We start from the raw sequence: 23,279 nt of genomic DNA, 5'->3' as shown, positions 1-23,279 counted from the left end.
GTATGTACATGCTTGTTTCAAACATTGTGTGTAACATTTCTATATGAGTTATCCATTTTTTTTATCTCAGATAATAGGATAATTTAATAACATGTTTTAGAGAGAAGCCATATAATTCAATTATGTTGAACAATCGTAAAAAAAAATTAATTATGTTTTGTACTTAACTACTTCTTTTTAAACCAATATATGATTATCCTTTTGCTGCGAAATGCCATCAATACAACGTTTTTGGTCTTTATCCTACTCTTATTTTTGATACAACGGAATTATCTCATTCGTTTTGGTATCAGTCAGTTCTAATAAAAAGCATAATAAATTGTACACAACTACAAAACCTTTGTAAAGCTATAGGTAGTGATTTGATTTATTCGTTTATTTTCTTACAATTAGCTAAGTGGATGCTGACACTTTACTCAGCATGTTGAATTTTATGCTGCATGATACATTTACGCCCAAAAGTTACATTCAGTTCTTCGTCCTGTTAGTTCTCACTCTGTTGTCACTTGCCTTCGATGTTATAACTACCTGCCACTTTTGGCAATTCCAGAAGTCCAGTAATATTGTTGCAAAACCCTTTTGTCTCATATTTGTTCTTTCCCTAATCATGCTCATGTGTGTGGATTTTAATGTTTTTAATTCCATTTTTATTCGATGAACTAAGTTCTTACAGTTGCCGGCAATAAATGGGGAAACCAAAGAACTCTGATTTGATTTCTTCGTCGATGATTTATATAAAGTGACCGTTAACAGAAAAAAATTTACATATGCTTTAGATCAAATGATGAAAATGAAATAACTAATATCCACTCCAATTCACGCTACTGCAATACGTATTCGTTTTGGACATTTTCTTTCCTCTGGTTCATAAGTGGAAAAGCAGTTCCTGTTCAACAAGAAATCCTGCCAAGGTTATCTTTACTAATTCTCTCTCGACACGCTACCATCATATACCCTGTTCATCATAATACCTTCAATTAATGTTTCCATACTTAAACGTTCTAAATCTCGCTTCGATACAGCTTAGCAAAACATTCAGTGTGGTATTCAGATAAACTTATACAAGTAGTTTCTACAGTAGTTATGATAATACCCTCCTTCCAGTGCCATTATGGGTCAACTTTTGGCCTCGAGATGTTTCGGGGCATCAGCGTAGGTGAACTTCAGGCGAAATGCTTCCGCCACCAGCACTCCGATATGGGAATCCATCCAGTTGTGTGTGGGTAGATTTTGCAACAACAGCATTAATCCCTGCGGAAAAATCATATGTAAACTTCGTTTTGTATGATCTTCAAATTTGATGATATTGATTTCAACTGAAAAATCGACAATGATTGGAAGTGGAGCAATCGCGCAATATATACCAAACTTACCTGGAAATCTTTTTCCTGTAGTAATTGGTCCCGCCAGTGGAGCAAAAATGCGGCGCAAACGTAAAGCTGAAAAACGGCAAACCCATCCGATTCGGCTAGATACGTGTCCCATAGCCGGATGGTGCAATAGAGTGGCAGTTCGCGAGTTAGAAGATTATTCATCCATCGGAAAGAGAATTGTAGATAATCAACTCCGTGTGTTTGCAAATGTCGATGCAGCGATCCTGCGCGAGGAGAGATAGAATCATTGGAGTTTACGCGAGACTAGCGTGGGCAAATGGTTACAGAATTCTCGTCATACCATCGATACGTTGAATGAGTTCTTTCAGCTGGTTCACCTTTGCTTGAATGCCGAGTTGGGCAAAAATGTAATTATCCTGGATGCAATCAAGAAATTTGGACAAACACCAAAACGAATCCGATTCTATAATATCTCGCTGCTCTATGCTGAGGTCACTCAGTTGGCACTGTTCCAAATCTTTATCTGTTTGCAAAAAACACGGCAGATGACAGACAACAGTGTTAATGAAAGGGTTAAGGTAAACCGACAATAATTAACCGAGGCCTGCAGCGTACCTGCTCCAACAGCTTCCTGAAGGAAGACGATGAAGAACGGTGTTACGAGATCGTTGATACCCTGCACGTACCCTGACGCCGGATGTCGAATGGCCCAGATAAACAGTATCCTCTCGAACATTTCCTGCACAAGCTTTTGCTGGAATAAAGCCACGTGCGGATTCATTCGGGGAACGTCGATATGTATCTGACGGTATGTGTCCTGTTGGCTTTCGTCCCGGCAGTCCGCGTCGAAGTACTGTTGCACCAGCTTTCGATAGTCGACCCGCTTTCGTTCCAGTACCGTCTGGCGCCGTTCCAGGCTGGTAGGAAGGTAGCCCGAGAGCAGTCTCCAGGTGACGGCACGCATTTTGCGAGGCACTCCCGACCAGCTGAGCTCCTTTAGCGCGAGTAGATTGAGGAGAGGCGCCTCGAGAATGTTGCTAAACTTTTCGTACTTCGATTCGCACTCCACATCCTTGGAGGCCACATTTGAGGAGAGTTTCAACAGCTGCGGGCGTCCAGGGTATGCATGAAACCGTTGACGAAGGCTGGAACCACATCGATGGGTTGAAATATCATAGAAATGTAACAAATCGTATTGCCATATGGCAATGTGTCATGTCTTACCGCTGATCGTTCACGTAAACCGTACCGTCGTTCGTCTGCGACCGCTGGTGCTGCTGTTGTACATCTAAATTTTCATTTGATACCGGCGGCGTTCCGTGTGAGGCAACATCTTCTCCTTGCTGGTGCTCTAATCGAACAGATTCGGATCTAGCCAATGTAGCGTTTGATTCCAGCGGGTCCGAACGCGAACTGTTCTGTAGTTTACCTGCGCCATTACCACTCTTGTGAGTTTTGATCACATTCAGGGCCGCCGTTTGTGAAGCTCGTTTTGATATGCGGGTGTCCATCACGCCGGAGATGATGCAAAACTCATCATCACCCAAATCCCACGCATCGCTCACCGAATCTTGATAATCCTGGAATGACGAGCTGGCACCGGACGAAGTAGAACCGATCGTACGTCCACTTCCCATACGATTCGTAACCGTGGTCGGCCTTCCGGGTATGGACCGGCTGTTATTGCGCCAGAATGAAGAGGATGTGGTTGCATCCGCAGCAGTGGCTGCTCCACCGGCAGTGCTGGCGCTCGTGCTCCCGCTACTCATGTCCACCACCAACAGTGGAAGTCGGTTGTGGTATTGAGGCACAACACGAAAAGCGGAATTTGCAGTTGGCGGAGGTCAATTTTCGACGGCACCTGTCTCACCGTCAGAGGAGGTCGTCAAATTGGATGGCGAAGTCAAACAGCATAAATAGATATCGTTGGCGAGCACACTAGTGAACTTTTAGGTGGGTAATACCGAGGGTATTCCAAGCGGCAGTGGGTGTAATATTCAATTAAGCGAGGTGAACAATGACAACACAGCGAAATGCCCCCTGTTGTCACCCGCGGGTTTGGGTCATTGTCGGTCACGGTGTAGTTGGGAGAGGAGGAAATGAAAAGTGGAAGATGTCTCTCAAGCACAGATAATATTCATAACTTGCACTACAAATGTGGGATGAGAAATATTTTTTCGTGATCTGTTTTGAGTGTGTACGCTGTGCTTCAATACCAAACGGAATGTATTGTGTGAAGCGAAACGATGGAATTAAAAACACAACACACAATTACCGTACTTCCAACAATTTGTTTCGGTATCATCGAACAAATTCTTCTTTTCCCTTCTTCTTCTTATCTTGTCAAATTGAACCGTGGCCCAACTAAGCACAGACCATTTTCTGGGTCTTCTTCTAACCAACTAGTGGTTCCAATTCAACTATAGATTTCTATCTACTGCTGGTTCGCGTATTTAAATGACACCTATTTGTTTTGCATTCACTGTTTATGTATGTTGAGTTTGGCAATTTACAGTTTAAAAATTTTGAAAATTTGTTCAATGTTTTCCACCAATTTCTTCTTCCTTCTAGTGCGTGGAATTCATTTTTCTACCAGATCTCTGCGAATGTAGCATCCGTATGACATATTCTTCTTAAACTGATTATACTTTTATCGTCGATATGTAACCTTAACAATTAGGGTGTATTCAGTTTTATACGTAAACTTGCAAAAATTCTTCACTATGAAAAATACCGATCAAAACAATCATGCTCGCGCACCACACACACCCACACAGTCACACAATTTTACAAAAGTGTCAAATACGACATACAAGAATTCGATTTTAAAAAGGCCTTGCTGTCAAATCGGCGACCGTTGTAGGGATGTTTAGATCCAGGGATCATATTGGTTGAATCATTATTCAAAATTTCAAAGTCGCATACTAAAACTGCTACGCTAAAACTTTACGACATAATAAGCTCTTTTGGAATTCCGGATGAGCTTGTCTGTCTTGATCAAATGGCTTTCTGATGGTGGATGGATGCCCTTTGCTACCTCGAAGGGTATGCGGCAAAAGGGATGGGATTGGCTGTCTTCTTTTTAACGTGGTACCTGGATAGGGTCATCCGATACTTTAAAGATACCTTGGGGATCGTATCCTCCTTTCAAAACGTTCAAAATTTTATCTATTTTGGGTCAAAAGTCGAAACTAGACGGTCAGTCATAAGGTCATTAAGGTGCTGGCAGCCTACAGCATCTTCTTTTTGTTGGGCAAAAGCAATATGCCAAAATAATGTGGGAACAAAAGGTTCATTGCACTGCTATCAGACACACTTTTATCTACACTGGTAGGCCATAGTAAGGAATTTTTCCGTTAGACAATTTCAGCTCTGAAGCTTGAAGCGAACTGTAGTAGCCTATTAAGGAGAGGAGTTACTTGAATAATCTCTACTCAAACCATGTGTCCTTAGGATTAATGCTGGTACTATACAAGCCATTGAAAGTTTCAGTACTCACATACGCCTCTTAAATATGGACTTTATCCAGAGCTGATGATATTCTCCTTATTCTGCAGAGGATCAGATGAGATGAGATGATGGTGAGCCAGGTTCCGATGAGCTGCTCATTTCATTGAATGGTAATGAGAAAGAAATTGACAAGCTCTGAACTAAGACCAAGTGATGGCGTTGTGGCTACCGTCAATCTGATGAACCAACCGTTAACGTCAAAGCCCATGGATATACTATATTTGTATGAACGATGCTAATTTATGCCATATATGTAGGTTTTTTTCTTTAGCAGCTTAGACATTTTCTATATATCTTAACGATGGTGCTTAAACTATACAATTGGTTTGAAGAATTTTTTATTGATTTATCGCCGCACACACTTTTGAGCCTTTCAAATAATAAAAAAACATTAAATTTATGGTTGAAGCAGTAAATTTGATAATGAAGTTACCCATTTGAACATATACGTAAGCTCGCTAAAATGCTCCAGTTAATCTCTACGTTTTTTGCGATCCTTGTCACGATTACTGCTCCCGGTTCCACTCGTTCCGGCGGATGAATCTTCTTTCCGTTTAGGTGCTTTCTTGGCCATTGATAAGAACTGATCCAAGCCGAAGGGATCTTCTTCTTTCTCAAACTGCACTGGTCCTTGTCGAACATTTTGTCCCGTACGATCCGTGCCACTAAATTCTTTATCCGGTACGAATCGATTGGTGTTTACAATCTTGTCTAGGTCCGCACCGTACGCGTCATTATCAAGTGCTTTGCTCGGTCGGTACAAATGTTGACCAAGAGTACCCGATTCACGCCACGGCTTATCGTAAACGTTATACGCTTCATCATCTCCATAACCAGAATCCATTCCTTTTGAGGTATTGAACAGACGCTGATCGAATTGCGATTCTCCGGCAAGGTTCGTTTTAGCTGGCATTCCGAGCGCAATCTGTTCGGAAATATCTCGTTCACGTTCACGCTGCAGTTTTGATCGCTTCTCGGGAGCAGCTCGGGCCAGGTTGCGATCGCGGGCGCGCTCACGATGTCGCTCTGCTCGTATCTCGTCTCGTTCGCGCAAATCAGCTGCTGACGATCCACCGGCAATGTTGTCGCCAGCTGCATCTGGATGACGAATTCCGGCACGTTCGTCGCGAGCCCTTTGCGCCATCTGCCGCAGCATGTCTTCCTTCTTTTCTTTTTCCTTCTGGGCCAATTTTTTCTCCAGTTGGGCTCGAGCTTCCACGGCTTCACGGGCCTTCCGATCAGCAATATACAGTGCTTCGGCCATTTTTGCAAACTTCTCATTGATATGCACCTGCTGCAATCCACGGCCATCGGCTGCAAGACGTTTGTCCAGCGGAATGGTATAACCTTTTGCATTTTTCCAGTTCGATATACAAGGCGGAACCTTCCATTCTTTTTGTTCCTTGACCGTTACCTTCCTGGTAGGAGAATGAAGTACGGGTGCTGGTGGTGAAGGAGGTCCCCGAGGAATCTTTTTGTTAATGCGAAAACGGGGTGGTTCCATCGGATCGACTTGAGCTTCCACCATGCGTATAATGCGCTGTTTTGCACCTGAATTAAATGCATCCCCCTGCTGGGAAGGTGTGTAACGGATGTATTGCGCTGGTGCTTGCTTTTCAGCGGCTCTGACTGGCATAGCAGACACGATCTTTTGGTTGGTTAACTTTTCCAAAGCTTTGCGGGTGTTTTCTGTAATCTCATTAATAGCTTCCTGATCGGGTAATTGTAGTTCTTCGGCATCCTCCGCCAGGACTTCGGCTGGGAGTAGTTGATTTATGTTGGAGTACACTATTTTGTCTTTTGCATGACCTTGTCTCGCAATGGCATCGTATTTCACCTTTCCCGTTTGATCCAGCTGCACTGCAAGAGCATTCGACTTTTTCGATGCATTACCCGGAGCACCCATGCCTATGTCACATGAAATAAACGTATGTAAACAAAATATCACATTTACAATCATCAGCGTGTAATGTTTAACAATCAAAACCTACCCAATGGGTACTGGGCCACATGAATCTCCGGGAAGGCACCTCCATCTCCGTAATCGGCATCAGTCCGTGGTATCCAGCTCTTCCGTTGCCCATAAGGCGGTGCTGCAACCTTGGCGCTAACCAATGCACCCATCGACGGTGTTTTCATTTTGCGCTCATCGTCGCGATCCCAAACAGGATTCGTCGGCGCGGGCAGCACACTTGAGAGCGACATTGTTCAGGCTTTATTCTTTTCTCATGAGAATTATAACACAATTTAATCACGTTAAATGCAGCAACAAGATGCAACACAAAACTCAAGCTACAAATTACGACGTCTGATGTTCTTTTTCTTTATTTTCTCTTCCATTTGTCATACATAGATTCTTCCTGATTGATGTTTATATCGTAAGCTTGATAACTATACCTCAAATAATAATTGCTTTAAATAGTTCTAAAACTCAATCGAAACAATTTTATGGCATTTCGTAACAGTTAATATTATTCCTGTTGTATTTGTTTTATCCATCGTCATTTGAACACCAAAGTAAATAAATGAATTTGGACGGTACAGTTTTTGTGAAGCTTGGATCAATTCTGAAAAGCGATGTTTCACCATGGTCTATGAACAATAAAGGTCCATTTACACGATATCCTATGTTTGGAGAACGTTTTCGTTATAATTTATGTGAATGCATCGGCATGAATGAAGCAAAACAAAATGATCCCACTGATTGAATTCGAAAGTTAGTTTCTGATTTTATAGATATTGCAAATCTTCATTATGAGCACATTGCAAACCCATTTAAACCCGTAGCAGGGCTGCTGCAAGGTTCTTGACGACTTTTTATTTGACAACACAGTCGGCAGAATTTATGTTTCAAATGTCAAAGTGGATGTTTTCATTTTTAATAATTGAGAGCGTGTGTTCATTACTTTAAAACTGACTAGCAGTCTATCTTTTCTGGGTATTGCTGTAGAGAGACAATACTTCATCCGATAGAATCAAGTGCTAGTACTGGACACACTGCATTCCCTCTTTTCAACTCACTCTACTATACGTGCAACACCAGGTTTACTTCTGTTTCGTGTTCCGCGTTCGTACTGTGTGCTGTTTGTTGGTGACAAAACATTTTCCGAACGCATCTTATCGGAAATCCTTGTCGATTTTGCTACCTAGCATCGTTGCATCCCTTCCCGACAGGCAACATTAGCTCAACAATCGCCTCAGTAAACACGGGTGGTACGTACCTCATCTGATAGAACACCACATCCTGGAGGTTTCTACCACTATTGCTAGGGGCAGAAACGCTACAATACCGAATGGCGAATGTTGAGCGTAAGTGTACAATGTTTGTTTCGTTAATAAACGGCAACAGCTATTCATGAAGCCTAAGAACGCCAAAGAACGGTGCAGAATTACAGATCGTTTAACTTGGGCGCAATAGCGTTTGGTTAGCCTCTTATTTGGCAGAAGCTCAAACGATTCCTTCGGAGTGTTTTCATATCGGTAAGGTATCCTTTTTTCTCGATTTACCACAGGAGAAGACAACATGTTGAACGAAGAACAAGAATCGTCTCAATCCAACAGTAGTAACGGCTCGAGTAGTGTTGTGCAACCGTCCAGCTTCCAGCTAAAATCAAGCGTCCTTAGACAGTCCACCTTTGGTGGATCATCGTTTCTCGGTGGTGGCGGCGGATCCTCTTCGAGTAACAGCATATCATCATCACCATCGCTTTCCGGATCGGTCGGAGGCAGTGGAAGCTTAGGGAACAGTTTCAATCTAAAGCCTAGTGTGTTGAAGCCCTCACAGCTCAGTTTTGGAGGAATTGGAAGCGTTAAAGAAGGTAACGGGGCTGCGGATAAGAATGGAAGTGATTCTGCTGCTACCGGCGCCACAAACCCATTCCTGAAAACGCAGTTCAGTGAAGAAGACCCATCGGAGGTCGATTCAAAAGACAGCACGGCGGAAACCAAAAGGGACGAAAAGGATGGTGATGCTGGTATGAACAGCAACAATATTGATCCCTTGGTAAAACTGAAGAATGCGTCTCTGCCAAAATCAAATCTGTTCGCAAACGTAAACAAAACGGCCCTTAGTGAGGCCTCTTGTGGTTTCGTGTTCGGTCAGAACGTGCATGAACGTGTGACGGGCGAAAATCTGAATAACGCCGGAACCAATACCTTACCGACGACTGGGTTTTCGTTCGCCACAAGCGGCGCCGCAGCGGCTGCCGATGGAAACACAGGCGGAACTGGCAGCGTAGCATCGTCAGCACCTGCAGCTACTGGCGGTACAGCTGGTAAGGATGGTTCGGATTCATCTGATGGCAGTAGCCGGGAGCCAAAAGATCGAGAGAGTTTAGAGGAGGCCGCCCGTCGGTATGAAGAAAGCCGGGGAGCTTTGAAGCGTAAATATGAGGAGGTTGAAACCATTACTGGCGAAGAGGACGAGCACAACGTAGTCGAGATAAATTGCAAGCTGTTTGCGTTCGCGAAATCGAACTGGGAAGAGCGCGGTCATGGCACGTTGAGACTTAACGACAAAGACAACAACGAATCTCGTGTCGTGTTTCGACAGTCAGGCAATCTTCGTGTTTTAATAAACACCAAGGTAAGGAGTATTCACAGATGTACAACCACCTCGAGTGCATGCTAATTTTGTTCTATTAACGCATATACACACATGAACTTTCGAATAACGAATAATCAAGAACTAATTTTGAAAGATACGAATATAGACTCTTGCTGCAGACAACTGAATCATTAAAAAACAGTATTGAATAATTCATTGTTACTGAATAAATTGCTCTGCTGGTCTTCTAGGTATGGTCTGGTATGGTTGCTCAACAACCAAGTCAAAAAAGTTTACGCCTAACAGCCATAGACAGCACCGGACAGATCAAAGTGTTTCTTGTAATGGTAAGTAGAAGAGAACTAATCTTCTCACATGTGAACCTAACTGACAGGCAACATTGTTCTTTCTACTTCGATATAGTCTCGCCCGGAGGTCATTACGAAGCTCCACAGGGAACTTTCGAAGCGCATTGAAACTGCAAAGCAAACGGCGGAGCTGGAATCAGCAAAGGAGAATAAAACTGATAATAAAACCAACATCGACGCTTCCAGCATAGATACTGACGCTGGGATTGATGATGGTTCCACAATTCCTGTCCCAGTCGACACGGATAATCTGGTTACCAGCGCTCTTGAAACCGCCGAAACCGATGAACCTAGTTCAAAGAAATGCGCCATCATAACGGCTCCACCGTCCTCTTAATTGGTTGGACGTCTGAACTCCTTAACGCCATCTGACCGCTTTTTCCCTTACTTCCAGATGCTATCAGTTTTTACTCATCTTTGAACGATTCCTTAATACAAAAATGACAGGGGAAGTTTTTCCTTGCAAATGTTTTATTCGTCCGCTACAGCATTCGCGTAGGACGAATAGAACCAATTGGATTCCAATCTAAATAAAACAGACAGGTATCAGATAAATAATCGCGATGTAAAATGAATGAAATCAATTATTAAGGCAAGAACTTAACAAAAAACAACCTTATACGTGGTCAGCATCGAAAAGTCTAATTCAATCCAACTGTACTGATAATGAGCTGAAGTAAGGTTTAGAGCGCGTGGATTTTTGATTTTTTTTGAAAAAATGATATTTGTTAAGCAAATAAGGTGAACAACAAACTGCACTAATAGATACGATATGCACGAAAGAGAAACAAAATACGATTCCTGTGGTAATATTTTGGATAAAGTAACAATTTGTTTTAGTTCCTCGTGTACAATGGATTGTTTTTAATATATTCCTGTCATAAAACCATACAAAACGTCCTAGTGTAAAACATTGTATCCTCTTATCCCGGATACATCCGCGGTGTTGAGGTATTGATGAACAAGGTTAATGGAAAGCTATGTAAATCATAGTGGTAGATCGGATCGGAGTTAAAGCTCTAGCAGAAAATGAAGAGGTACAGCGTAAGAAAAAAAAAACAAACGATATGTGTAAAGAAAAGGATGTTAGCAATGAATATAACAGCGCGTTTTTTTTACCGCCCATGTGTTCATCTGCGCGGTAGCACGGCGCTGTAGCTCGCCGGTCGCCATGCGAAGGAAATGGGTTTGCTCATGAAGCACAATTAGGTGGCGTTATTGATGCAACAGGGTTGTATGTTTCTGTGTTTGATTACGCATTTGTTCAATGCTTCTGCAGGAAAATGGTCGAAATGCAGGTAAAATGTTTGAAGGTCTTAATCGTTGTAAAGATAAAGAAATTGGATAGCAAATAGTTGTGGCATAGAGATGAAATCCTGCACAATCATTCTTCTGTTTGATTCACCGTTAGTTTGCTACAAACCTTTGGGAATGTATGATTGATTTGGATGCAAAAATAATATAACCATTAAAGACGACGTACTGATTTCTGTAATAAGGTCCGTAGACGAAGAAAGGAAAAAAAGAGTTAATTCAAAAGTAATAAAGCAACCTGAAACACGTAAAGCGAATGACTCATTGCGTAAGATAAGAAAGGCCGGCATTTGCTGTTCGGACATAAGCTTTTCTTTCCGAAAACTTAAAACACGACAGTTTGAATTGTTCTCTTGTTCAATGTCAGTTATAAGCCATATAGCGGATGAGTTTATATTGAAAATCGCATGTTGTGAAGCCTTAGCCCATGTGCCATCAGCGGCGGAAAGATAGATGTAGAACATGCCGAGAACATCCTACATTTATTGTCGTACACACACAAACATACACACCAATACATTTGCTACCACGCTTTGCTTCGCTGTGCTGATAGGACTCACGGATGCGAAGGAAGTAGAGAAAACTTAACAAACTTGCTAGTAAATACACAAGTATCGCCATCGACAATATGGCAAGTGGAGTTTATGTCCCATAACGGACTTGAACAAAATCAAGTTAGCAATGAGAAAAGCTCATTTTGGTAAATGCAATCGTTTACCGGTTTGATCCTTCGTTCCATTCTGAGGACAACGAGTACTACCGTGTTGGCTACCCCGATCAAGGCTGCCTTGGATCTACAATCCCTTGTTATAGTAGACGACGTCTAGCTCGGGGCGTGTCTTGCGCAAATTCGTACGCAGTTCCTCCTCTACGCTGTCCACACTGATGGATGCTTTCTGACTGAACAACGCGCAGCACAGTGGCGTGGCAAACGTGAGACATAATCCACAGAACAGCGTCTGGATCGGTGCGTTGGCCCACGGGAAACGTCGAAGGAAGCCTCGTCTTTCCAGCGTGTTCATCAGTACCGGGGTGAAAACTGTTTGCGGTGAAAAGAACCACAACATATAACCGCGTACCGTGCGTTTGCTAACGATTCTTGCATTCTCTTCTTACCCATTCCAGGCATTGCCATCAGTATGCGGCTAAAGGTGACTGCAGAAATGCCCTCTTTCGCAGCCCGTACAGACTGGCCCAGTTCGTTGCCATCTTTATCCAGCAAAGTGACGCCGTTTTTAATTTCCCTAAAACGCAAACCAGGAAAGGGGAGAAGGACGAATGAAATCAAATGTTTTTGGATGTTTTTTTTTTGTTTTGCTTTTCTACGCCCAGCCGTTCCAAGTGTCGCTGCGAGTGGCTTCTCTTTGTTAATCCATAAATAACCCAGGGCGCAAAAAGAAAAGGAACGTCGGAAACTTCCAATGTCAAGCTACAGTGTCACCGTCGATTACGCGTTCCGTTTTCCTGCTACATGGCTCCGACCAGCGAAGATACGCGTCATTGAGCGTTCTATTTTTGAATTCCCGCTTCCCATTCCCACACATGGGGCAGCTCTCGTGTGCCATCGTCGATGGGTTAAGGTTACGCAAAAAGAAGCCGCACGCGAAACACTGCAGAGTGCAATCTCAGCACTACTCAGTGCTACGCATGCACTTTTTCGCTGCTACTTACTGTATGCGCATCAGTGGAATGTTAATGCAGTTTGCCGCAGCAACGGCGGCCAGCGGCACGAGGCGTCCAACAAGCGGCGGTGCATTCTACGAAGAGAGAGAGAGAGAACGAAAAGCAGATGAGGAACATGATCGTAGTTCATTCATGCTAAACAGATGCTGTGCACATGCCAAAATTCGGCAAGGGAATTCCCCGTGTGACGACACAGCGCGGCACGTACCCGGACGAGGCGATTGAGCGAAAGTGCAGTCACCAGGGCGCCACCTGTTGCCATGCAGTACGACGTTAGCAACTGCTCCTGGCTGATCGGGGACGCACCGGAGCGATTCGTGTAGTTCACTACGGCATTGAACGACTGGTTGAACCACTGCCAGAAGATGACGGCGGGTGTTGATTTGTAGAACGTCATCATGCACCCGGTGATGGTCATGTTCATCGGAACTTGCGCCGACATGCGACCGACGAGCAACATCTTCTCGCCGGTGTCCGGGTGGAACGCACTGTCGTACAGATATTTGGCATTCCAGAGCTCATCGACGCTACGCACATCCGGGACGGGTTTGCCGGCACTAGTAGAAGAAGCAGAGAAATACGGTTACGTACAGGGTGCCACCTTTCGGAAGAGGAGGTCAGGTGTCATAAGGTCGTTACCGATAATCGCGTACAATTCGGGCGGCCCTGTCGAGCTGCTCCTCGGTGGCGAACACATTCAGCGGGTTGGTCACGATAAGAAAATGCTTAGCACGGTTCAAGTAGGTACTCTGGTCGTAGCGCGGTTCATCCAAGTTAACCCGAGGTAGTTCCGTTGCCATGATTGCTCCTGCTCCGGGGTCTGCTGGTTTCAATTATGTATTGCGAACCAGTTATATAAGCTCAAGCAGGCGGGGGTGGATGGTGCGAATGCCAATAAGCCTCACAATTCCGCTCTTCTTCGCTCGGTAGAACTGTTAGCTTGAGGTAATGCTGGAGGAAAAGGTACCTTTTGTAGCGGCGTTCGATGCAGACTAACCGCGGGCTTCGAAGCTTCGATTCGATTGCTTTTGCTCCTGACTACTGGAGGAATGCTAACACTCTTGGCTAACTGATAAGCCCGATTGCTATGATGCGAGTCCGTTCAATTGCAACAATACACGCACACGAGTACTGATGTCTCATGAAGCAACCATTAAATTAGCATTTCGAACGCGAAGTGGACCTGACGACTGCCGCAAAAAAGTTGTTTTAGAGTGAACGTGGACGAGACGGACGGCCACTGATTTCGAGTCCGGATAGAGACGATTGTTTGTCCTATCAGCACCTAATGGAAGACCCCGCGGGGATTGGACGTATCAGGCGGGTAGCTGTGTTGTTTTTTTCTCTCTTCTGCACGGTTTTTGACAGAGTTTGAGAACGAGTGTGAAAAAATAACACAAAATGACTGAAGCGCATACTCTTTCGGGAAAGAAAGGAAGAGTTTCGGATTTTAGAGCGAGATAGAGAGAGAGAGAGAGTGAAAGTGAGAGAGTCAGGATTAGTCTCTTTCTCGGCAAAATATGCTGATGTACAAAACTTTAGCTCTCCGCCTATAACTGATACCACGCTCTGATCAATTTGGGTAATAATGGAAAGGTTTTTTTTTATCCACGCCCTACAATGCAAATTCTTACAAATATTAAAATAAAAATGGAAAAGTGCTAACGGTTCATGCTACATAGCATACGAAATCAAGAAAAATCTATATCGTCAATCAATTTTCAATTTGATTTATCTCTCATACACATACACACATATATATTTATAGGCGAAAAGCACAAGGTCTCCCAAAAGAATAATTACGAGTGAATATTTGGTTTATCCTAAATTTTTATTTTGGTTTTTTACTGGATATTTTCTCTATTTACGTCGTTGTGTAACTTCAGCCTTACGTTTGCAGCTTGGGATAGTCTACTGAAATGCCGAAACATTTCGTTCTGTTGAACTTATTGAAATTACTTACTTTTCAAGAAAGTCCTTTTTTGCATGTTTAATTGCACTTTATAAACTTTTTTCAGTGTTCAAAATTCGGGCGTTTGGATGAACTGTTGCATAGCTGCAATACGTTGTTTTTTTTTTAATGCGCTCACATAGTGTTGAATCTGACATTTAGGCTGTGTACTGAACATTATTCGTAAACAACGGTTGACTGTCGTGTGCAATTGGTTGAAAGTGATCCTTTTCTTATATTTTCTGGTTGATAACCTTACGTAACATTCGTTTTATTCTACAATTCTTTGAAAATCTAACCAAACAATCAAAAACAAATATATACACGGTACACTATTGCATATGAGTTGAAAGCGGCTGAATATACCAACACAGGCTAAAGATTTTATGGATGAGCCTCAAACCGATAAGGTATTCGAGAATGATTTTACGAAAAAAGGCTTCGAGAGATAAATAGAATAACGTTAACAACTCGTTGTAAATTTCAAAGCGGCTTCAACTAGAAAAAAGCTAATAAAAGGGCTTTGACAATTGCCAAAATGTTTATAATGGAATCAAAATCAACTTGTACAACACTAAGAACAAGTTAGTGCTCAATTCAATTCAAAGTGATTTGACGGATGCATTTATATAAAAATCATAATCATAATCCAACACAAAATATCGTCACATCATCACAAAATATCATAATCCAAAATACATGTAGAATATGCCTCATGATGTTTAATAGATCTGCTACAATCTTTGAAAGTACCAGTAAAGCTTACAAAGGTACATATAAAACCAATGAACTGATATGATCAATCAGCGCCTGATCGGCAGAATGCTAATATGAACAATGAATATCGCAATGGATAAAAGGTGCAATGGCAAACTATTAGATGTCATCATTGAAGCATTTGATTACATAAGCTTGATATTATGTTTTACTGATACCAAAGTAAAAATTAGACTGATATTATACGTTCGATGATATGTGGTTAAATACATGTATACGTGATACAATACAATACGTGATACGAGTTAACATTACCATGAAGTTTGCTTCACATGAATTTGTCTTTTCATAATTTTCCTCACAAATAAAAAAAAACAGTTATCGATTTTATCATTACATTTTTATTTAACTTTTTCAACAATTAACATCTCATAGCATGAGCAGTTTGTCTGGTTTTAGATTTGTTTTGGTTTTATAGTGTATATCTTTGCCCTTTTTTTAGTTCTTCATTTCGTTGAATCCTTTTTCCGAACGCCTTGCTGGTGGGCGTCGTGTGATTACCTAGTTCTTGTTGTTGACATCGATTACTCAAGAATGAATTAGCATTCGAGTGGAGTGAGATAGCAGTAACATAGATTTACAGAAATCTACATATTTACTTCGTTAGATTGAAATGCTATGAAGCTTATTGTTGTTGTTTTTATGTGTGTTTCGTCCAAAGCTTCAACTGCTGAAGTACATTACTCGAGAACGTTCACGTTTGCCCTTTCCGTTGGTTTAGTATTAGTAGGGTTATGCGTACTGCCGGTAAGGCATGCGGGAAATGACAAACCTGCTCCCCCGGGCACACATGTCGAAAGTGAACATTACGGTCAAACATGAGATGAGGGGCTAGCCTGTAGACATATCGGTGTATCGCGTTTTAACAAGGTGGAAGTTAACTAGACTTGCCACTTGCATTGTGCACTTGATAATTAGCATTCGCATGTTGTTAGGGCGTTCTTGCGCCTAATCAATCACCCAATCGCACAAAGAGGCCAAAACAAAAGTTCTCACCGCGTGATCCACGATCTAAGGTGAGCTCAACAATTGATTGACTTTATCAGCACAATAGCACTCTCTTGAACTGTTGATAATACGTTAGATACGTTTAGCCTAACGGTGCATGTGGCGAAAATGCAACACTCCCCCAAACGTGAGACCGATATATGCTGCCGCTGTGGTAAATGATTGTAACAAAGCATTTGCGCAATAGGGAGGAAAGGAAATAGCCACGGATATATAATATAGATATCTGGAAGGTAACGCCTAATATTGTACGGTCGGTATTTCAGGTATGGAGATGACCATGCGCGCGAGGTCGCTGATCCAGTACTGGTGGTGTTGATCGGTAGGCATTCAATTGACATGAGAGATTCGTTGTTTTGAACAATGCCGCCCAAATCTAGGATAAACTATGCTCGATGCAGTTGGTCGAGTGCCGGGTGTGATGTCCAAGAAGCGTCAGACGTGATTCGTTATCGCTCCACTCATGCGCCTTCCTGCTGATGATCGCCCAACGAAGATGGTAAGTGTTGATTCGATTGATTCAATGGCTTTTGATTATCAACCCTTCGCCATCTGGAAGCTGCAGGTTCGATTGGTAACGTGATCGATCGCTAGCTTTGCGGGAGCGTGGGTGGAAGATGTGTATTGATAGTTATTGTTTAGTCTTAACCTTCGCTACGATCTATCTACGCGTTTTAAGAGATCGGTCATATCCATGATCGTTGGGTATTGGTGCATTATTACCACCGCCGGTAGCGCACGGGTCGTTATCGACGTTTGCTTCAAGGCGAAACTTTCCCCTAAAAGGTGTTGATTTCGTTTCAAATTTCACTACGGTGCGCTTAATGGTGCTTGTGCTAACACTACGAAGGTAATTGGTGACCGTGAACGGCGTAGACCATAATCGTTGGCCATAATCACCATACACTAGGTTCGGCTAGGCCACTTCAGGATGATCAGGATCTGTTTCTCCTCGCTGCGTTTGGTGGCGTTCCTGCGCACGCGCTTAGAGCGTGGATCATCATGCATGCTCTCGACGCAGGAATTAACTGAAGTCACGGGTGCTTCTTTCAAAGCGCAGGGAAGGAGAAAAGTCGGCGACTATTTTGGTTGTTGATGATCGTGGACCGCGTTTGCAAAGCCCGAACGTCCCGAACGAAGGCTAACCGTGGCGCTGCCGATTGCGGTTGATTCTGGGACACGCCAGCGAATTGGGTGACACTTGAGGGGCATCCCAGAATCAGCCCTGAACAGTCATTACCTACGCCGCGTGCGTTATCCACTACGCTCATGTGTATGAGGTGCATTGGTGCATTTGTCGCTAAACGCAGACTCAATTTGGCGTGGTGTGTTGCGTACGAACAGAAAAATTTGCCATAACCGAACCAACTATCGCTCTATACTAATTCGAAAGGAACAGGAAACATAAAATGCAGGAAGCGAATGAGACCAAGCCGGAGGCGGAGCTAACCGTTATCCTTTTTTCCCCCTTCGGCCTTTCTTCTTTTGCACAGCAACACGCTTCAACGCACACTGCGTTTGTGCGAGTTTGTGTGCGTGTGCGTGCTTCTTCGTGGTGAATTTATGACGGATGCGCCCTCCGTATGCATGCGTGGTGAATTTGTTTGTCTCCTGCCCTACTTAAAAGCCCCCTAAATAAGAATGCGATACTTAATTGATCTAGAGTACAGATAGTTTGATCTAGAGTACACGGCAACCACGAGGTGATTCTCAAAACACTCACTTGCCGCTAAAATTCCTCTGTCTTCGATAACCTTGCGGCGAGTGTCTCGCAAGGGTAAATTAGAACAAAACTTCTGGCGAGCCTCCGGGGAAAAAGATGAACTGAATACTGCTTGAAATATATTCTATAATTTACAATCCTCCCATTCACCCTATCGTTCCACCGTGAGCTCGTTGGAAATCCAGGCGTTTTTCTTACCGCATGGGGAGTTAAGAGATCCATGATCGGTTCTCTTACATTTGGTCGCTAAAGTAGGCGAAATGTTTCACCGATTTTATATTGATTCCATTCGTTACTCTCTTTCTCTCTCTCTCTTCAGAGCTGGCCCTTTCTTTGCTTTTCTCTAATCAAATGGGTGCTTTATGGTTGGTTGATTTTGTTTCATGTATATGTCGTTTCACCGATCGTCGATCTACCAAATAATATGCTCCAGATCAGCAAATGTCTTCGGGCATCTATGAGGGGGCCTGAAGAGGAGCCTAGACATACGTTCTAACGTTAGTAGCTAATATTAGAGATAAGTGTTCGCTTCATATGGAACGAAATCATGGAACAACAGCAACAACAATAATCATAATGTGTCAGGCTTTATGTGTGTACTATATATACTGGGAATACATCTTGCCGAAGAATGGGAGAGAAGAAATTCAGAAGCACTTGGTATCATACTTCCGTATTGCAATATAGCAAGTGCCAGCAGTTCCGACGCGATTTCAGCTTTGAGTTTTCCTTAGCGTACCCTATCTGCTATGTAAATAACATCATAGTTTTAAACTAATTTGTTCCTGCCCTGGCGGTCCCTTGACTGGCAGGACCGCACTGATTCGGTCCATAGGTCCGGCATAGGCTCCGGCTCACCGTGCCAATAGATAGCAACAATACTCTGCTTCTATAGCCAGCAGTTGTGATGCGTTTTTAATGGTGCCTCTCTCTCCGCCCACGTTGGTGGGGCCGCTTCGTTATGATAAATATATTCATGTATCATGTGTATGGGAGTGTTTATGTATGCATGTGTGTGTATGTGTATATATATTGTCTCTAATACTTATTCGTTTAGTTGGTATAGGACCGTTATAATGGGAGCTTTTTGAGGGGATTCTCGTAGCCTATAGGATGCAGACGGCGGAGTCCATCAAAAGCGTCTGTTAGCATAGCCAGACTGACACACTGTTACACCTTTTAAATGGAACGCGAACCAATGACTGAGAGAATGGTTAGGCATAGCTAGAATTTCCGGTGCACGCGCCCAAACATGCTACGACGCCGTGTTTTTACAGAGCATTTCTCCTTTAATACTACAGATTTGTTGTTCCTTCCTCTTGTATATTAGATTTCTTTACATTCGTTCGCATTGTCGACAGCGAAAAGGGAGGGGGTTTTGTGTATGTACACCTAACACGACCAGCATCATGATTCCTTGGGCGTAAGCGTGGATGTGCGGAAAATGAGTAATTTGCTTCGGTCAGCGGTGTCCCGGCAGGGATCACCACTGATCGCAGGGGCCTTGGAATGGTATTTGGTCCTACGGGCTCCAGTAATTTACGCTGCTAGTACTTTCATCTGTTCGCTAACGGTTTCCGGTTCCGGTGATGGAGAGTCTTCTGTGCAGCTGTTTCAATAGCCACGTGCGGATGGAAAGGAAAATTAACTACTGTTTGTGGGTGCATTTTTTGATAATGTTGATGCTACGGCACCTGTGTGGTAAGAGCTATACTATGACCTAACAAAAGCAGAACGAAACGCTAAATGGTATAACAAACTATTGCACTGTTGATTACTGGCTAGCTATTAATGGCACAACTGTTTACAGATAGGAAAGCAAATCTGACACGTGAAATCTCACGCGCAACTGCAACATGGGACCGCAAAGGATGGTGCTGCACAAACGCAACTGCAACTGCACAAACGAGGATGCTTGATTGCTTTACAATACGATGCCACTGAATGAAGGATGTAGGATACTGCGGGTTGTAATAACGTCAACAGCTAGCATACTAAGCGAACTAATGGAAGTAATAGATACAGTTTGGGAAGCAGCAAATGGTATGGGAGAAGATTGAATGTTTGCTGCCGTGGTTCTCGTTTGCATTGCGATACGCTGCTGGTGCTGCTGCTGTTCGCGGAAGAAATACGTTGGAATGGTAGATGCGATGGAGTTTAGTAGATACCTGTGGAAGAAGAAAAACACACACGCGCACACAACAATGAGTCACACATATTGTTGCGGGAGCAACACGCGAATGATGCGACACTCACTCGGACACTCGGGAGGATTCAGCTGACCGAAGAAGTTCAGCTCGTACAGCGACGCGACTGTGATGAACAGCAGGTACCAGAACATCAGCACGATTCCGAGACGTTTGTCTAGCTTCCACCCGTTCAGATGCGTCGCGAACAGCAGGAACAACACCGTCGAAAGAAGCGAGAGCGTCGAGTAGGTGAGCCCCTTCGAGATGACGTTGACGTGTGAACCGGGCTTAATGATCGCTGTCTGAATGAACCACGGCAGCCCGAGACAGATGAGTATATCGAACACGTTCGACCCGACGGCGTTCGAGACGGCCATGTCACCGTAGCCCTCCTTGATCACCGCGATGGAACTAAGCGCGTCCGGGACGGAGACTCCCGCGGCCACGAACGTTAGTCCCATGACGGTATCAGGGATGCCGAGGGTCGAACCGATGATCGTTATCATCCACACCATGAAGTACGAGTAGAACGAGATCCAGATCATCGAGATGAGGAACGTGAACGGGTACCAATTTTTGTACTTCTCCGTCTTACAGTCGGGCATGGTGAGTCGGGCGGTATAGTGGATTGGATATACGATCGCCCAAGACACCTGTGCCAGCATGCCACCATCGACCGGTTTCTCGAGCGGGTTGTGCGAATCTTGTGGACGCGGTTCCTTCGGTTTGTAGTAGTCATCACCTGCCGGGGCTGATGCAACGTTTGTTTGCTGCTGAACGACTTGTTGCTGCTGCTGCTGCTGTTGTTGTTGCGGTTTCTGCTGACCCTCCTGACCGTACTGATCCTCGTAGGCGTAGTTCTGCTGTCCGCTGTCCGTATTCCACGCGTCGTTGTAGTTCTGCGTCACCGCTGAGTTAGTCACGGCCGGTGTTGGTTCTCCCCAGGCCGCATTCGGATCCCAGCTGGAGTTTGGATCCATGTACGCAGCGTAACCCTGATCGGCTGCAGGCGGCTGATCTGCTGGTGGTTGCGATTGTTGCTGAGTTTCCGTGCCCGGTTGCTGTCCCTGGGTGTAGGTCGCTTCGGGAAGGTTTTTGTACGTGACCAGTGCCGATTGTTCCTCCTTCGTCGGGAGCTTGATCGGTAGGTTCCAGGTGTGAGCCCACTTCTCCAACGGGGTGTTGAAGTGCAACGCGACACAGTACACGACGTAGAAGAGCAGCATGATCAGTGATTCGACCCACGAGATCACGTCGTTAAAGATGACGATCAGCATCACGAGGATGGATATGGTGTAGAAGGTGCAGTCTCGCACCAATGGCCACCAGTTTAGCTGCAGAACCGTACCGGAACAGAGAGCACACACCGAGATCACAAACATGATGTTGAACACAGCCGATCCGATCACGCCACTAATGCCGATATCGTCCTTAGCGAAGAACACACCGATGATGACAGTCGCCAGTTCGGGGGCAGAACTTCCAGCGGCCATAAACGTGGCTCCCGCGACATCCGGGGACAGCTTTAACTCTGAAACGAGGACACCCATGAGGGATGAGATTGGCGTCGGGATCGTACGGCCGAGACACTTACCTTCACAAATCCTATCTAAACTTGACACGAAGTAATCGTCACAAACGATCGCTAGTCCAAGGAAGGTGAAGATTGCCACCAGCACGTGAATGATGAGACCACCGTGTTTCCGCACGTTCGGTCCCATCAGCGGCTGTGGAAACTGCTCGATCGCGGGTGGTGTACAATTTTCGCGCTTAGGCCTCCAGGTGGGATGCGAGTGATGATGTGCTCGACCACTGGCCGGTTTCGATTCCTCCGTCGGACTCGCATCATCCGGTGCGTTGGTGTCGCTTTCAGCGGTTGTGTCACCCCAGGACGACGAGGAGGTAGCGTAGAAGGCTGAATTGGGTGTTACGTTGGGTAGCTCGAGATTTCCCAGATCAGTGCCACTTGGCTCATCACTGCCACCACCGATCGAGGCTGAGTACGCGTGAAAGCTTGTGTACACCAGGAACACGATGCCCATGTGCCAGTAACGTCCTCGTCGCCCATTCCGACGCCCTGTCATACCGATGGCCATTGTAGACGGCATTTGATGCTACTGCTTTTCCCTTTATCCTAGCTGGATCGCCCAGCACGCAATCATTAGAATGGGAGTACAAAGGAGAAACGTTAACCCAGAAGGATACCCATCAATAACAACAACAAAATGGCCATTAATGTGACATCTAGTGGTGTTCTTGTTCGGTTCTTCGATCGACCCACTCATAACTACGCAACCGACGTTTGATTATGATAACCAAAACTGTGCAACGCGCTCACTGTCAAACGAAGTGGCAGCACCACAATCGCGGACAAGGACAACAAGCAAGAGGAAATTCCATAAAGGATGGATTCGCAAAGCGAGAGCTGCTGCAATCAATTCCATCCGTTCGTTCGTTCGTTCGTTTCGTTCGTTTCGTTCCATCCGTTCTGGGATCTCCGCTGGAGTACTCGTGTTGATTTCATTAAACCGTTGAATAAATGCTCCAACCACTCCCCAAGGATAGTTTAGCGCTGACGAGCTTTATCGCGCCGGTTGCCAGGCTTGCTCTCTCACTGTCTGCGGTAATTCGCATTTGAGGCGTCCTGAGTGTAAGAGCATCGCATCGTACTTGAGCTGGCGCTGGGATGAACAGTCACCAGACAGGGAAATGGTGAGTTTGATTGCGAACGAAAAAGAACGAAAAAAAGAAACGAAAGCAACGAATAATTGAAAGCATCGCACCAGGAATGGCTTTTTTTTTGCTTCGATCGAAGAATCAATCAAGTGTACGATCGTAATCCGGCCATCGGGTTCCATCCGCCACTGAGAGAGGTT

At 44.3% G+C, this 23,279-nt stretch overlaps 5 protein-coding genes across 5 annotated transcripts; 1 reads left to right on the top strand and 4 right to left on the bottom strand.

Annotated features, from left to right (window-relative positions):
* Nucleotides 1-498: 498 nt before the first annotated feature.
* On the bottom strand, nucleotides 499-3,103 carry LOC128731964 (TBC1 domain family member 22B). Its single transcript, XM_053825124.1, has 5 exons — nucleotides 2,559-3,103; nucleotides 1,950-2,479; nucleotides 1,675-1,857; nucleotides 1,374-1,597; nucleotides 499-1,251 (listed from the first exon to the last, which is right to left on the bottom strand). Exons 1-5 carry the CDS (start codon nucleotides 3,101-3,103, stop codon nucleotides 1,117-1,119), a joined length of 1,617 nt encoding a protein of 538 aa, XP_053681099.1. The 3' UTR covers nucleotides 499-1,116.
* A 2,096-nt stretch (nucleotides 3,104-5,199) lies between these two features.
* Nucleotides 5,200-7,049, bottom strand: LOC128731295 (puff-specific protein Bx42). Its single transcript, XM_053824403.1, has 2 exons — nucleotides 6,836-7,049; nucleotides 5,200-6,752 (listed from the first exon to the last, which is right to left on the bottom strand). Exons 1-2 carry the CDS (start codon nucleotides 7,047-7,049, stop codon nucleotides 5,317-5,319), a joined length of 1,650 nt encoding a protein of 549 aa, XP_053680378.1. The 3' UTR covers nucleotides 5,200-5,316.
* A 1,088-nt stretch (nucleotides 7,050-8,137) lies between these two features.
* Nucleotides 8,138-11,344, top strand: LOC128731163 (ran-binding protein 3). The gene is made up of 4 exons (XM_053824262.1): nucleotides 8,138-8,153; nucleotides 8,357-9,429; nucleotides 9,642-9,737; nucleotides 9,814-11,344. Exons 1-4 carry the CDS (start codon nucleotides 8,138-8,140, stop codon nucleotides 10,093-10,095), a joined length of 1,467 nt encoding a protein of 488 aa, XP_053680237.1. The 3' UTR covers nucleotides 10,096-11,344.
* Nucleotides 11,345-11,428: 84 nt separating this feature from the next.
* Nucleotides 11,429-13,853, bottom strand: LOC128730870 (sideroflexin-1-3). Its single transcript, XM_053823957.1, has 5 exons — nucleotides 13,395-13,853; nucleotides 12,964-13,312; nucleotides 12,744-12,829; nucleotides 12,189-12,316; nucleotides 11,429-12,111 (listed from the first exon to the last, which is right to left on the bottom strand). The coding sequence occupies exons 1-5, from the start codon at nucleotides 13,553-13,555 to the stop codon at nucleotides 11,867-11,869; spliced, it is 969 nt and encodes a 322-aa protein (XP_053679932.1). The 5' UTR covers nucleotides 13,556-13,853; the 3' UTR covers nucleotides 11,429-11,866.
* Nucleotides 13,854-20,295: 6,442 nt separating this feature from the next.
* LOC128720267 (probable sodium/potassium/calcium exchanger CG1090) lies at nucleotides 20,296-22,499 on the bottom strand. The gene is made up of 3 exons (XM_053813928.1): nucleotides 21,998-22,499; nucleotides 20,471-21,934; nucleotides 20,296-20,382 (listed from the first exon to the last, which is right to left on the bottom strand). The coding sequence occupies exons 1-3, from the start codon at nucleotides 22,497-22,499 to the stop codon at nucleotides 20,372-20,374; spliced, it is 1,977 nt and encodes a 658-aa protein (XP_053669903.1). The 3' UTR covers nucleotides 20,296-20,371.
* Nucleotides 22,500-23,279: the final 780 nt, after the last annotated feature.

This window comes from Anopheles nili, chromosome 2 (assembly GCF_943737925.1).
Source record: "Anopheles nili chromosome 2, idAnoNiliSN_F5_01, whole genome shotgun sequence".
Taxonomy (NCBI): Eukaryota; Metazoa; Arthropoda; class Insecta; order Diptera; family Culicidae; genus Anopheles; species Anopheles nili.
Note: the sequence above shows the minus strand (reverse complement) of the source record. Positions and strands in the feature narration are given on the sequence as shown.

Bases quoted from the DNA above. Each gene is read 5' to 3' on its own strand.
- LOC128720267 (XM_053813928.1), bottom strand. From the start codon at position 22,499: ATGGCCATCGGTATGACAGGGCGTCGGAATGGGCGACGAGGACGTTAC. The intron at 21,935-21,997 runs GTAAGTGTCTCG...TCCTCGTTTCAG, and splicing joins TTTAGATAGGATTTGTGAAG to AGTTAAAGCTGTCCCCGGAT.
- LOC128731964 (XM_053825124.1), bottom strand. From the start codon at position 3,103: ATGAGTAGCGGGAGCACGAGCGCCAGCACTGCCGGTGGAGCAGCCACT. The intron at 1,858-1,949 runs GTACGCTGCAGG...TTTTGCAAACAG, and splicing joins TCAGGAAGCTGTTGGAGCAG to ATAAAGATTTGGAACAGTGC. The intron at 1,598-1,674 runs GTATGACGAGAA...CTCCTCGCGCAG, and splicing joins ACTCATTCAACGTATCGATG to GATCGCTGCATCGACATTTG.
- LOC128730870 (XM_053823957.1), bottom strand. From the start codon at position 13,555: ATGGCAACGGAACTACCTCGGGTTAACTTGGATGAACCGCGCTACGAC. The intron at 13,313-13,394 runs GTAACGACCTTA...TTCTTCTACTAG, and splicing joins CGAATTGTACGCGATTATCG to TGCCGGCAAACCCGTCCCGG. The intron at 12,830-12,963 runs GTACGTGCCGCG...CTCTCTTCGTAG, and splicing joins CGCTCAATCGCCTCGTCCGG to AATGCACCGCCGCTTGTTGG.
- LOC128731163 (XM_053824262.1), top strand. The intron at 9,430-9,641 runs GTAAGGAGTATT...CTGGTCTTCTAG, and splicing joins GTGTTTTAATAAACACCAAG to GTATGGTCTGGTATGGTTGC. The intron at 9,738-9,813 runs GTAAGTAGAAGA...ACTTCGATATAG, and splicing joins TCAAAGTGTTTCTTGTAATG to TCTCGCCCGGAGGTCATTAC.
- LOC128731295 (XM_053824403.1), bottom strand. From the start codon at position 7,049: ATGTCGCTCTCAAGTGTGCTGCCCGCGCCGACGAATCCTGTTTGGGAT. The intron at 6,753-6,835 runs GTAGGTTTTGAT...CATGTGACATAG, and splicing joins TGTGGCCCAGTACCCATTGG to GCATGGGTGCTCCGGGTAAT.